Source organism: Pygocentrus nattereri, chromosome 21 (assembly GCF_015220715.1).
Source record: "Pygocentrus nattereri isolate fPygNat1 chromosome 21, fPygNat1.pri, whole genome shotgun sequence".
Classification (NCBI taxonomy): Eukaryota; Metazoa; Chordata; class Actinopteri; order Characiformes; family Serrasalmidae; genus Pygocentrus; species Pygocentrus nattereri.
In genome coordinates this window covers 34,502,735-34,517,734 of record NC_051231.1, presented here as the reverse complement: position 1 = coordinate 34,517,734, position 15,000 = coordinate 34,502,735, and the positions used below count along the sequence as shown (strand labels likewise).

The following is a 15,000-nucleotide window of genomic DNA, read 5'->3' as shown; positions in this document are numbered from 1 at the left end:
GTTGAGGAGAAGGTTAGGGTTAGGATTAGGGCCAGGTTGAGGGTTGGGATTGGGTTTCAAGTTGAGGTGAAGGTTAGGGTTAGGATTAGGGCCAGGTTGAGGGGTTGGATTGGGTTTTAGGTTGAGGTGAAGGTTAGGGTTAGGATTTGGGCCAGGGTGAGGGGTGGGATTGGGTTTTAGGTTGAGGTGAAGGTTAGGGTTAGGATTAGGGCCAGGTTGAGGGTTGGGATTGGGTTTTAGGTTGAGGTGAAGGTTAGGGTTAGGATTAGGGCCAGGGTGAGGGGTGGGATTGGGTTTCAGGTTGAGGTGAAGGTTAGGGTTAGGATTAGGGCCAGGTTGAGGGTTGGGATTGGGTTTCAAGTTGAGGAGAAGGTTAGGGTTAGGGTTAGGGCCAGGTTGAGGGGTTGGATTGGGTTTTAGGTTGAGGTGAAGGTTAGGGTTAGGATTTGGGCCAGGGTGAGGGTTGGGATTGGGTTTCAAGTTGAGGAGAAGGTTAGGGTTAGGATTAGGGCCAGGTTGAGGGGTTGGATTGGGTTTTAGGTTGAGGTGAAGGTTAGGGTTAGGATTAGGGCCAGGTTGAGGGGTGGGATTGGGTTTTAGGTTGAGGAGAAGGTTAGGGTTAGGATTAGGGCCAGGTTGAGGGTTGGGATTGGGTTTTAGGTTGAGGTGAAGGTTAGGGTTAGGATTAGGGCCAGGGTGAGGGTTGGGATTGGGTTTCAAGTTGAGGAGAAGGTTAGGGTTAGGATTAGGGCCAGGTTGAGGGGTTGGATTGGGTTTTAGGTTGAGGTGAAGGTTAGGGTTAGGATTTGGGCCAGGGTGAGGGTTGGGATTGGGTTTCAAGTTGAGGAGAAGGTTAGGGTTAGGATTAGGGCCAGGGTGAGGGGTGGGATTAGCTTTCAGGTTGAGGTGAAGGTTAGGGTTAGGATTAGGGCCAGGTTGAGGGGTTGGATTGGGTTTTAGGTTGAGGTGAAGGTTAGGGTTAGGATTTGGGCCAGGGTGAGGGGTGGGATTGGGTTTTGCATAATGAAAGTAATAGATTAACAAAACATCTACTTACTGTAAGTATCAACAGAATATCTACAAGGTATTTGTAGGTACTTCAGTGTACTCAGATACTGCAGTACATGTTGATACGTTACTGATGCCCTGCTAAGAGTTTACTAATCATCTACAAAGGACCACTCTGTGACCACTCAAACTGTGTTACCAATTTTTCTACTATTGACTTTAAAACTAAACATGCAAAGGTGATGCAGGTGAAGGAAAAAGGGATCAAGTATAAAATATAAATATCAGACATTTCTGAATCATTTTTACTCAGAACTGTCAACTGGCACAAACAATCATAAAAACTGGTGCAGTGTTAGAAATAAATTGGGCTTATTAATTGATTGACTGCTAGTTGGCACTCACAGGTCCCTGTACTGGTCGAAGGCATTGTTGGCCTCCACCTCCAGCTTCCTCAGACGAGCGGAGGGCATCGCGCCGTCATCGATGGGGGGCTCGTACTTATTACTCCATGGAGATCTAACAACACACACACGACAAAGTCAGGCATTATCATCAGAGAAAACACACAGAGCGTCCATCAACCGATAAATAAGTACATACAACTTTTTACAATATGGATTCGTAACTAGGCTTGAGCATGAAGGACAGAGAGCGGACTCAGGTATATAGAATAGTTCAGGTGCTACACACAGATCAGACACCAGTAAAAAGTACCAGATCCTAATTAATAGACGTCTTTCACTCAACACATTTGGTCAGCATGTGAGCCGTCATGTAACCTCAGTCACCCACATCTGGTTTGAATGATATGAAACAAGGCCACTGGGTGGGGCCATAAACCGTGTTAGAGCTGCTGGGTTTTAGTTGGCTTTTGCACAGGGACGTTGGGTTTAGATTTAATTTGGGACAGGGCCTTGGTGTTTGGCTTTGATCTGCAAATGGACATTAGGATTGACTTTGATTTGGGAGAGGGCCGTTGGGTTTGGGCTGTGTGTGGGACAGGACCGTTGGTTTCGTTTGGATTTAGGCTGGGAGTGGGATAATTCCATTGGGGCAGGGGCAAAGAGACGGCCTTGTGGGTTGGGTTTCTGTTACATGGCCGCTTTATTTGAGTTTGATTTGGAACAGGGCGTTGAGTGCAAAAAACAGTTCTGGTGCTGACCTGTAGGAGTCGCCATCACGGTTATAGTCGCAGAGCAGATAGTCTTTCCCCACGACCTTATCCCTGGCAATCTTCAGAGGCTGATCCACAGAGGACAGCAAATCCTCACACAGGCTGGGCACCTACACACACACACACACACACACACACACACACACACTTAACTCCAGTGCCCATAACAGTCTGTAACTGCATGTTAAACTCTTTAAACAGATAAATCTGAGGTGTTTAATTCTTAAGGAAACCCAGTGCCTGGTTCTCTTTAACACCAACGCGTATTAATCCACGATGACCTGCAGTGTTTCAGTACTGACTCACACCATGACACCATGACCCACCCCCGTTTCCTTTTTCAGAGCGGATTGTTTTACAGGTTAGAGTATCTGTTACAGTTGGACTCTAAATCTCAGCTACGCTCGCAGCGTTTAAGCGAAGCAGTGACTAATAACAGTGACGTGCTAATAAGAGTTAATGATCAAACCGATATCAGAAGGAGGGATCAATAGTTTGTTTATTAACCGGAGAGAATCGGAGAATCAAACAAAACACACACACCAGAAAAATACTCCCTCCTACAGACAGAGAGAGAGACACAGAGAGAGAGAAACAGAGAGAGAGAGACACACAGAGAGAGAGAGAGACACACAGAGAGAGAGAGAGAGACACACAGAGAGAGAGAGAGAGACACAGAGAGAGAGAGAGAGAGACACAGAGAGAGAGAGAGAGAGACACACAGAGAGAGAGAGAGAGACACAGAGAGAGAGAGAGAGAGACACAGAGAGAGAGAGAGAGACACAGAGAGAGAGAGAGACACAGAGAGAGAGAGAGAGAGAGACACAGAGAGAGAGAGAGAGAGACACAGAGAGAGAGAGACACACACACAGAGAGAGAGAGAGAGAGAGAGAGAGAGAGAGAGAGAGAGAGAGAGAGAGAGAGAGAGAGACAAAGAGAGAGAGAGAGAGAGAGAGACTACATCTGCTCCTGGAGACTGAGTGACAGCTATGCTAATAGTCACTAACAATGCTGTGTGTATGAGTGTGAGAGAGACAGGATGTTGGCACTACAGGAAATGAATGTAAACATACAGAAAAAAGGGGCAGCGAGAGAGAGAGAGAGAGAGAGAGAGAGAGAGAGAGACAGAGAGAGAGAGAGAGAGAGAGAGAGAGAGAGAGAGATGGGGGGCACAGAGAGAGGTGATTAATGTGCTCTGATTGCTGTGAGGGATCTGCAGGTGTTTCGGTGCAGGACAGCAATCAGTTCAGCTTCTTCTTTGATTCACTACAGCATTCATTAAAGGGACAGTCCATCCAAAAAATGTATAATATCCCACCCCCCCTCTAACAGAAGCTCATGCTTTTCCGTCTTGTTGGAGTCTTTTGATTGGCTGGCTGAGCTGTAGCTGAATGTCCTCTAAAGCCAGACACTGCGATTTTAGAAGTCTTGTTCTTTGGTGACTCCCTGTACGTTTGAATAGACCATCGTGTTCAGACAGAACTACGATTTATAAACTCACACTGCACAAAACGCTCCACCTGACTGACCTGCTGCGGGAAGCGCTGCCTCTACCGACGCTCTGTCTACAGACCGCTATCAATAAAGCTGATTCCAGAATAACCGAGTACCGAGCAAACATGCTGAGTAGCGCTGCTACCACTGAACACTGAAGCTAAAGCAGGCTGTGATGATCACAGTAGGACAGTTCGGTCTCTCTACAGCCTGATTTACCAAATAAATAAACAAATAAATAAATCACCGGATTAATATGTTTGACTTAATAGAATTACAAAGTATAAACAGAGTAAAGTCAGCACAGACAGACTTTGGAAGAAACCGCTGACGACTTCTATTTGTTTTGCTGACCTACGTGTCTCCTCCTATATTTGGGAAGCAGTTGTGACTGTGTGTTTAAAAACAGTCTAAAATCTCACAGCGTATTCCTTATGGGAATCTACCAAGGCGGAATGTTTAAAGTGACTTTGTGTCCGACTGTGACAGAGTCAGTAACTCTTCTCTGTGTGAGCAGGTCGTCCTTTCCTGCTCAGGATTACGTCACAGTCGGCATCAGCCGGTATCAGAACGTTGGTGTCTGTGAATTTTTAATAAGTATGAGTAAACAAGCACGGTCTCAGCCTGGGATTTGCATCCCAGCATTCCTAATAAAATGTAAGAAAAATGCAGGACATGGGCCCTTTAATTCTTCTCAGATGACTGAGAGCCACAGCAAAAACATCAAACTACTTTCATAATTCAGTCATATGGCATGTTTACGATCCCAGTTGCCCATTTTGAACCCGAGGCTGGAATTCTACGCTCAGTGGAAGCCTTCGGGAGGAATTTTCTACACTCGCTCACTTTAGAGGCAAACAATTAACAAAAAGAGCATTCTAAACTCTCAACACTGCAAAAGAAAATGTTTTCGTGGAAATAAGGTGGAATACTCCTCTAACGAAGCAGGGAAAAGAGGGCGGGGTCTGAATTCAGCACCAGCATGATGAATATCTAGCAGGCAGACACTGACCAGGTCGATGAGGTCACTGAGATTCTTCTCGATCTGCTGCGGAGGCAGACGCCTCATCAGGTCCAGAGCACAGTCTAACTGCTGATCATTCTGCAGAGAGAGAGAGAGAGAGAGAGAGAGAGAGAGAGAGAGAGAGAGAGAGAGAGAGAGAGAGAGAATATTAATATACTTCCCCATCACCGGCATTCCGACATCAAAGCTCAAATGAGTGAGACGGTCAAAATTTAATCAGCTGCAGTTTTAATTATAGCCTGTGTTATCAGTGACGCTGTGCTTGGCAAGTTCTATGCAGCAAAATTTAAAACCCAATAACGCTCGTCAACTGGAGAGGAGCTCGACCAATCAGAAGCAAGCAACCACCCATGTGCTGTGACATTACAATCACGACTAAGGCTGGGTTTACGCAGCAGGTAAGAGGCCCAAATCCACCCTTTCTCCTCATACGTGACCCAGATTAGTCATTTGCGTCATTGTGAACGGCAAAAAACACGATTTCCGATCTGAGACCTGATCCGTATCCGATCTGCGGCAACGTGACTCAGTCTCAGATCGGAATTCATGCAAATACGAGATCCACGGTGGTTCCGAAACACGTCGTCATATTCTTCATAACTTCATATTTCAGAAGCTCAACGTGATCAACGTTTAGTTTAATCTCTCATTAAAAACATTCCACATTTAATTATCATCATCATCATCATCATCATTACTGTGATCAATTTCCAAGATACTCGTTTCTAAGGTTATAATCAGGGGCACTCACACTAGGGGGCCGTCGTGGGCTGGAGGTTAGGGCTGTGACCGGAAGGAGCAAACGATCACAATAGCAATACCATATCATCACATCACCCAGCTTGGAGCACAGCAGCAGAGCCAGCCACGTGAACCAACGGCCACGAGACGCTGTTCCGTTATTTAAAGCTGTATCTGCTGGCTGGGGGCTCATGGGAAATCTCCACGGCTGAGAGAACAAGTGAAAGCGTGAGAGCGCATCTGCTTTAGAACCAGGAACTGAAGAATCAAGACGGCCTGCAGCCGAAACTGGGCGAGGACCAGAAAGTGAAGCAGAAACAGACCAAACAACAGGCCAGACACACTCTTAAAGAGGGTTCCCTACTCAAGACAAAAGGTTCCTCACAGACCACTTGCATGTTTAAACGGTTCTCTGCACGGTAAACAGATTGATGGAGAACATGTTTATGGTTCTATATAGCACCAAAAATGCTTCTGTAACAGAAGAACTTTTCCAAAAACAGAACCATAACCACACTCTCCACCAATCTGAAGAACCATTTTACCATGCAAAGAACCATTTGAGCATGCAAATGGTTCCCCGAGTGTTCACGGCTCTGTGGGGAACCACTGTGTTTACCAAAGAGTTCATCAGCACCATTTACATACCGAGACACGGGAACGCGCTCGCTCTCAAACCACAGAGCCACAGCCAGATTATTCCAGACACTGTTCTCCTCTATTAGAACATTATATTCCAAACGACTATGATCTCATTGTGCTCCTCAACTCGTGCCCGACTTGCTTCACAGTAACCGCAAAGATTAGAAAAGTGAGCAGAACGTTTCGCAAAGAGGCTGTTGATCATTTAGAAAGGGCTACAGACACGTTCATCGCTACTCTCCACCACATACTTCCAGAGAGGGAACTTCTCAGTTCGGCGTTAAAAGACAGCGAAAACGGAAGAAACGGTGAATAACCGTAAAGCAGTGGTAAAGCGGTCCCTACAGTCCTCGCTCTCTTTGGAGCGTCTCTCCTTTACCGCATTTGGGAAACTAGGCAGCTGGAAGCAGCCTATCAGAGTAAAGTGGGCGGGGCTTATGCTGTAGACACTCCCACACTAAAAATATGACATCAGGATATACAGCAGAACCGGACCACGTGCACAGACACGCACTCAGACACGCACACACGCAGACAGACACGCACTCAGACACGCACGCACGCAGACAGACACGCACGCAGACAGACAGACACGCACGCAGACAGACACGCACGGTGACACGCACGGTGACACGCACGCAGACACGCAGACAGACACGCACGCAGACACATTTATATACATATATATTCTCCTACCTGGCTACTGTCGGAAGAAAACCTTGTATCTCCATTTTTGTCAGTTTCCAGTTTTTGACATAATTTGAAAACGCCTGGTGTCGTTTACATTGTCTGTGAATTTCATGGCGAATTAACCAAAATAAACGGCCCACAATTATTTGGAATAAAGTCTGGTTCCACTGACTTTTTACAGTTTCATCTGACAGCGACATAGATAACACACACACACACACACACACACACATGAAACAAAGCCTCGTATCTCCAAAGTGGTAACTTTACAGGAGAAGGAAAAAACATACTCTACGTTCAATGGAAGTCAATGGAACCAGAATTTTTTCCAAGTCAGTTTGGGCCGTTTCTTTCGGTCAATTCATCATGGAACTTACACACGATGTAAAGTGTACCATGTATTTTCAAATGATGTCAAAAACTGAAAAACGAGAAAAATGGAGATACGAGGTTTTGTTCAGACAGCAGTGAGTATGTTTATATATATATATGCACAAACATCAACTTAGTCGACTAAAATCGACAAACAAATGAATTGGCAAGTGCTTGAATAGCCGATTAGTTGGCGACAGCGTTACGCGAGTTTCTCTCGCTCACTAGGACAGTTGTCGCTTCACCGCAGCAGGACGGCAGCCTCAAAACTACGGGAGCTTTTCACGCTAAACTCCGGAGAAAACGCCATCAGTGGTAAAGCCGAACTCAGCTGGCTACGGGAGAACATCCTCCACGATGGAGCGTCTGAACCGGAAACTTGTCGGTTGACTGGATGAAGAAGATTCTTCTCTGAAAGACGGCTGGGCGAGCCGGTTAGCTAATGCTAAAGCCGTCAGCATCGCAGCTGGACTGCATTCAGTGCCATCACAGAGCGGCTATTTCAGGAATACTGCTCTCAGAAAGCGGGATATGGTTAAATGGGAACGCAGCGTTCCACGCTCAGGCTCGTGTGATGCGTATTGTGTGTGATGTTTGTGGAGATAAGCCCGTGTGTTTGGCGATGCGCCGTGATTGAGGGAAAACTGATTTAGTTTTGTTAAAATTACTCGATTTAAAATTTGACAGGAAAAATATATTTTTTAATCTTTTATATCAGCAGGAAAATTTATCAAAACAGTGAGTTTTAAATATCGTGACTGAATTAAAAAGCTGAAAGCTACAAAAAAGTTGTGTGGTAATCGAGCGACTCAATCGATTATTCAGCGCAATAACCGGCCGATTCCTCGACTTTCAGAACAGTCGTTTAATATAACGTGGACTCGCGCATTCGGGACGAGTGTGAAAACTGAAAGAACTGCCTAAAGTTTGTTTGGAGTAGCAAATGCAGAAAAAACCCTTATTACCGTGTTTATTAACGTTCTGTAGAGCCTCTAGTCTTGATGACTACTTGGCTACTCCTTCCTAAGTGCTCTAGAAGTACTGACCACGCCCAAACACACAGAAAAGCACATCAACAGTGACGATAACGTCGGCATCTCCAGCCGGACTCTGGGCTCCGCAGGCCGAGAGAAAGAAGTCCTGAATAAAGGCATCAAAGCTAAAACTTCAGAGGGTGACTCATTTCCTCAAGCCCAGGAACCTGCCCTGCAGGACCAGCGGCTGAAGAGCAGGCTGAGGAGGAAGGCAGCGGAGTGGAAACCCTCACGCCCAAACACTGTCCGCCTGATCGAAATCTCATCTACAGCACGTCGCCAAGACCTGCCACCACACGCACGTCCACATACCTGCGCTCAGGAATGAAGGAGGAGACGCGCATCTGCACGAACCTCCCACTCGGCGGCCTGTTCACCATGACGTGCAGCGTGTCGAACAGTAAACAAAACACAGGCGAGTGCAAGAATGCAGCAGCAGCAAGTAGCATACAAGCCACTGGACAACGAATACCCATAATGCACCATGCCAAATGACAGAATATGACTGAGTGATGAAAAATCAGCGATCAAAACCATCCACTTTAATCAGAGACTTAATCAGAGACGCCAGTAATGTTCAGTATAGCTCTCCAATGTAGGGAATAGGGCTCGAGGGACGCTTCGGCTCCCCGCGGGGCGCTCGAGGGACGCTTCGGCTCCCCGCGGGCCGCTCGAGGGACGCTTCGGCTCCCCGCGGGGCGCTTGAGGGACGCTTCGGCTCCCCGCGGGGCGCTCGAGGGACGCTTCGGCTCCCCGCGCCGCGCTCGAGGGACGCTTCGGCTCCCCCCGGGGCGCTCGAGGGACGCTTCGGCTCCCCGCGGGGCGCTCGAGGGACGCTTCGGCTCCCCGCGGGGCGCTCGAGGGACGCTTCGGCTCCCCGCACGGCGCTCGAGGGACGCTTCGGCTCCCCCCGGGGCGCTCGAGGGACGCTTCGGCTCCCCGCACGGCGCTCGAGGGACGCTTCGGCTCCCCGCACGGCGCTCGAGGGACGCTTCGGCTCCCCCCGGGGCGCTCGAGGGACGCTTCGGCTCCCCCCGGGGCGCTCGAGGGACGCTTCGGCTCCCCGCGCCGCGCTCGAGGGACGCTTCGGCTCCCCGCGCCGCGCTCGAGGGACGCTGCGGCTCCCCCCGGGGCGCTCGAGGGACGCTGCGGCTCCCCCCGGGGCGCTCGAGGGACGCTTCGGCTCCCCGCGCCGCGCTCGAGGGACGCTTCGGCTCCCCGCGCCGCGCTCGAGGGACGCTTCGGCTCCCCGCGCCGCGCTCGAGGGACGCTTCGGCTCCCCGCGCCGCGCTCGAGGGACGCTTCGGCTCCCCGCGGGGCGCTCGAGGGACGCTTCGGCTCCCCGCGCCGCGCTCGAGGGACGCTTCGGCTCCCCGCGGGGCGCTCGAGGGACGCTTCGGCTCCCCGCGCCGCGCTCGAGGGACGCTTCGGCTCCCCGCGCCGCGCTCGAGGGACGCTTCGGCTCCCCGCGCCGCGCTCGAGGGACGCTTCGGCTCCCCGCGGGGCGCTCGAGGGACGCTTCGGCTCCCCGCGGGGCGCTCGAGGGACGCTTCGGCTCCCCGCGGGGCGCTCGAGGGACGCTTCGGCTCCCCCCGGGGCGCGCTCGAGGGACGCTTTGGCTCCCCGCGCCGCGCTCGAGGGACGCTTCGGCTCCCCGCGCCGCGCTCGAGGGACGCTTCGGCTCCCCGCGGGGCGCTCGAGGGACGCTTCGGCTCCCCCCGGGGCGCTCGAGGGACGCTTCGGCTCCCCGCGGGGCGCTCGAGGGACGCTTCGGCTCCCCGCGCCGCGCTCGAGGGACGCTTCGGCTCCCCGCGCCGCGCTCGAGGGACGCTTCGGCTCCCCGCGCCGCGCTCGAGGGACGCTTCGGCTCCCCGCGCCGCGCTCGAGGGACGCTTCGGCTCCCCGCGGGAGAGCATGCAGTAGAGAAACTGAGTGCACTGCTGTGACCTAAAGGGTCCAGACCAGCACAGAAACATGCTGCCTCATGTTCAGTCACACCCTGGAGTTGTGAGCTTTAAGCTGGTGTTTAAATCCCCTCCGGTCAGCCCAACACCTACACTGTTTAAATACGGCAGGCAGGCAGGCAGGCGCACACACACACACACACACACACACACACACACACACCTCATTACAGTGACAGATGAGTTAACAGGGAAAAGAAAGAAAACCAGCCGTCCAGAGACGATCCCCATCTGTTCCTGAAGCCCAGTATGTTCAGCTTTTCAGGCGTCACTCAGTTTGAAGTAAACTGTTGAATGTTCTCCGCTCCGCACTGCTGTAATCTAAGTAAGTGCCGACGGCGGGAGCTAGAAAGTCGAACTGCGAGAGAAACACGTCCAAACATCTGACATCCAGAGAGAAAACGTGTTTTAACCACTGGTTCTTAAACACGCAGTGAAAAGCTGGTTAGAGGCAAATTTCACCGGTTTTTCAATGTAATCAGAGATCCAGAGGGTTTGGGGTGAAACGGTGCAGACGTCTTTACAGTGGTGGTGATGGGAACCAGGCGTCGCCATGACTACAACACAGATATAGACACTTTATTTACCATCCAGAACCTCCAGAGAACCTACACGAGTCCTCTGAGCTTATATGGAATGTTGATGATGGAAAACAGTGGAAAATCTGGAATAATGAGTTTTCTTTGGGGACTATTTTGCCGCACAGCGCCCTGCATGTCTCCCTCCACCATGAATGGAGTTGAAGTTCTCTAAACTCTCATAAAACAGCGTCTCAGTCATCAGGCAGTGAATTCAGAACCAGGTCATGTAGGAACTTTCTGTAGGAGCTTTTAGAGGGACGTCTGGTTCCCATCACCACCACTGTGAGGAGCTTTTAGAGGGGGACGTCTGGTTCCCATCACCACCACTGGGAACGGTTCTGACTCGGTGAGTTTATCTAGAACAGAGCGTTCCACACCAAACCACTCAGATTACATCTCAACTTCGAACTTCAGGGAAATAAATATTTGATAATATTTAATAAATTTGGCGAGAACTTTTATCACTTAAATAAACAAACACACTTGTTTATCGAGCCAAATGCTACACTCTTCAATAAAGACAATGGTTCTGTAGAGAACCGTGAACACTCAAAGAACCACCCTTTGTATGGAGAAATGGTTCTTCAGATTCAGGGAAAATATGTTGTATATGGTTCTATGGTTTCTTTTTTCTTTCTTTTTTTAGAAAAGGGTTCCATATAGCACCAAAAAGTGTTCCTGCATTGTTAGTGTCAAGCAGCAGCAGAACCACACACAACACATTCTCCATCAATCTGAAGAACCATTTCACCACGCAAAGAACAATTTAAGTGTGGATGGAAATGGAACTGAGTGTTGATGGTTCTATATAGAACCATTCCTTAAAGAACCATCTTTAAGTCTGTACACTCAAGTCATGATTTTACATACATACATATCAGTTTATATGTATAGGAACTATAGGAAAATGGTTCTGCACAGCACCAAAACGGGTTCTTCTATCATAAGCTTGACATCGTAACAGCAGCAGAACCCTTTTTGGTTCTGTTATTAAGTGTGTCAGCCAGCTGTCCAGAGTTCAACACATCGTTCTCGGTTAAGATCACGATTTAAAAGACGCTGTTTACTCCTCGGCTTCGGGGTTGCCAGATTGGGCAGAACCCCACATTTAGCATTTTGATGCCATTCTACATGGAGAGCTACTTTCCCTCGAGCTCGCTGGAGGTTTAAACTCTGGAGGTGAAACCTGACAACGTTTGACAGTGATGGTCAATCCCTGCAGCACCAACTGATCAATCGCTGGAGACTCTGAAACGCCCCCCTCCTCACGCCCCCACCCCCACACCCCACCCCGCTTTAAGTATCTGTGTTGACCTGTGAGGTGAGAGCCTGACTGATTTATTAGTTCTAGATAACACTGCTGACGGCAGGAGCTTTCAGAGGAGACTGCATGACCAACGCCAACAGAAGTCAGGTTCACATGACAGCTCGCGCACTGAGCCTCCACGCTGCTCACAGGGAGGGTCTCCAAACCACACCAAGGGGGGCGACGACAGAGCACACACTGCATATATATATATATATATATAGAGGGCGGCACGTTGGCGCAGTGGGCAGCCTCACAGTGAGGAGGGCCTGGGTTCGATTCCCCGGCCGGGTCACCGGGGTCCTCTCTGTTTGGAGTCTGCATGTTCTCCCCGTGTCTGTGTGGGGTTCCTCCGGGTTCTCCGGTTTCCTCCCACAGTCCAAAGACATGCAGTCGGGCTGACTGGACATGGTTACTTGCCCCTGGGTGTGAGTGACTGTCTGTGTCTGTCTATCTGCCCTGTGATGGACTGGCGACCTGTCCAGGGCGTATCCTGCCTTCTGCCTGATGACTGCTGGGATAGGCTCCAGCACCCCAAGCCCCCCCCGCGACCCTGATAAAAGTTCTCGCCAAATTTATTAAATATTATCAAATATTTATTTCCCTGAAGTTCGAAGTTGAGATGTAATCTGAGAGGTTTGGTGTGAAACGCTCTGTTCTAGATAATCTTATCAAGTCAGAACTGCTCACAGTGGTGGTGATGGGAACCAGACGTCCCTCTAAAAGCTCCTACAGAAAGTTCCTACATGAGCTGGTTCTGAATTCACTGCCTGATGACTGAGACGCTGTTTTATGAGAGTTTAGAGAACTTCAACTCCATTCATGGTGGAGGGAGACATGCAGGGTGCTGTGCGGCAAAATAGTCCCCAAAGAAAACTCATTATTCCAGATTTTCCACTGTTTTCCATCATCAACATTCCATATAAGCTCAGAAGACTCGTGTAGGTTCTCTGGAGGTTCTGGATGGTAAATAAAGTGTCTATATCTGTGTTGTAGTCATGGCGACGCCTGGTTGCCATCACCACCACTGTAAAGACGTCTGAACCGTTTCACACCAAACAGCTCTGGATCTCTGTTTATGTCTCACTCACTGGATTACAGGGGAATTTTGGAAAATTGGTGGAATTCCCCTTGAAGCATTATTACAGGAGGCGGAGCTCGTTCAATGCCTGCCTGGGGTCCACATGCTTGTTAACAGCCGCCTACAACCCTGCACTCTTGATGAAGATGGTTCTTCAAGGGTTCTCCAGTAAAGGGAATGCTTCTGCTTAGAACCACGAGTTCCTTATAGAACCATTTGCATGCTTAAATGGCGAAACGGTTCTTTAGATTGATTTGATAAAGCACCATGAAGGGCTGTTATTGTCATATCACTTTCAATAAGGTTCTACATAGAACATACACAACACATTCTCCATGAGTCTTAAGAACTGCTGCAAAGAACCACTTAAATATAAAAACTGGTTTATGTAAAGTTCATGGTTATAAACAGAACCACACCCTTCACCAAAGAACCCTGGAAGAACCATCTTTTTACGTGTGTAGTTTGGACTTTTTCCTAACAGCTGCAGTGTGGGGTACACATTAAAAGGTGGTTCTTCGAGGGTTCTTTAGTAAAAGCAAAGGTTCTTTATAGAGCCCTGGGTTCCCTATAGGATCATTTGCATGCCCAAGTGGTTCTCAGCATGGTGAAACGGTTCTTCAGACTGACAGAGAATGTGTTCTACATAGAACCATTACGAAAATGGTTCTATGGAGCATACAGGGTTCTTCTACTGCTGCAATGTCAGGCTTGCATACAATGACAGAACCTTTTTGGTGCTATATAGAGCAGCGGTGATCGATATGGCAAGAATACTATATTACGATACTTTAAAACATTTTAATGACACAGGATATGCATCACTATACTTAATCTGCTTTTTAAAGATTTAATAAGTTGGAGCGGATGGGAAAGACACTCATATAAACACCCTATAACAATAGCCCTATAGTCATGGTTATTAAATGGCTTATAAACTGCACAGCACGAAGTTCAAATAAACAGCGCTCAGATATTCACGATATGCTCAGAAACGCCAATCGAGGCAAAAGCATCGCGATAATCAGGCAACACCGCGAGATCGCCCAGCCCTACAACAGAACCACTCTCCAAAGGGTTCTTCAGCGCTCTCCTTTAACCTGAACATCCACCTCACCAAGCAAGGAACTGCTCCTGCATGCGAGTGGCTCTAAATCGAGGTCGTGACCCGCTGCCCTGACTTCAGAACCTTTGTGTGAGTGTGTAGGCAGAGGAACCCGAACCAGCACCAGCACCACCAGCGTTAGCTAAACTAAGCTAAGCTAATCCAAAACATCCCCGGCTCTCCGGCTCACTCCGGCCCGGCGATAGCACCCCTGCAGGCGGCTTAGCACCGCTGACACCTGCGGGAAAGTGCAAACGTGCCCGTGAAACGTGCTTTAGCTTCGTTTGAGAGCGGACAGAAATAGTTCTGCGGCTGTATTTGGGCGGCACCGGGCACTTCCTATAAAAGGCAAGTGGCTTAGCTTAGCCGAGGCTAACTTAGCTTAGCGTAGGCGCGGAGGCTCCTCCGCGGCTCTCACCATGTCCGCGGCGGCGAGGCTCGGTCCCGAACAGGAGGAAGGAACGCTAGCAGACGAATCTGGCGGCCCGTTTAGGCTTGTTGGCTCGGTTTCTCCGCGTTTCTCTCCGTTTCTCACGTCGCCGCGTCGCCGCTGCCCAGCCCTGTCAGCGAATCCACTTCCTCTACAGAAGGAGGGGAGGGGGGCGGGGTGTGCTGACAAAAACGGGACGCCGAGAAAACCCGTTACTCATCCGGGTCATGCAAGACCCCTGCCAGCCGGCCAATCAGAGCGCGCTAAGTATAGCATGGCCAAATATGGGAGGTAGTGGGCGGGGCCTGGGCAGTGGCAGAGGCGGAGCGCTAGGGGGAGACAAAAAGCAGA

The 15,000-nt window shown here is 49.6% G+C and overlaps 1 protein-coding gene across 2 annotated transcripts in view; it reads right to left on the bottom strand.

The window, feature by feature from the left end:
• The window catches only part of capzb (capping actin protein of muscle Z-line subunit beta), a 25,998-nt gene extending 11,170 nt beyond the window's left edge, over nt 1-14,828 (bottom strand). The window contains exons 1-4 of one of the 2 annotated variants that reach the window (XM_037532533.1): nt 14,638-14,828; nt 4,692-4,781; nt 2,174-2,295; nt 1,414-1,527 (exon numbers count right to left, since the gene is read on the bottom strand). In XM_037532533.1, coding sequence (XP_037388430.1) covers nt 1,414-1,527; nt 2,174-2,295; nt 4,692-4,781; nt 14,638-14,640 — 329 coding nt within the window. In that variant the 5' untranslated portion in view covers nt 14,641-14,828. The remainder of the gene's footprint in view (nt 1-1,413; nt 1,528-2,173; nt 2,296-4,691; nt 4,782-14,637) is intronic. The other variant, XM_037532534.1, reaches the window with a different exon arrangement.
• Nucleotides 14,829-15,000: the final 172 nt, after the last annotated feature.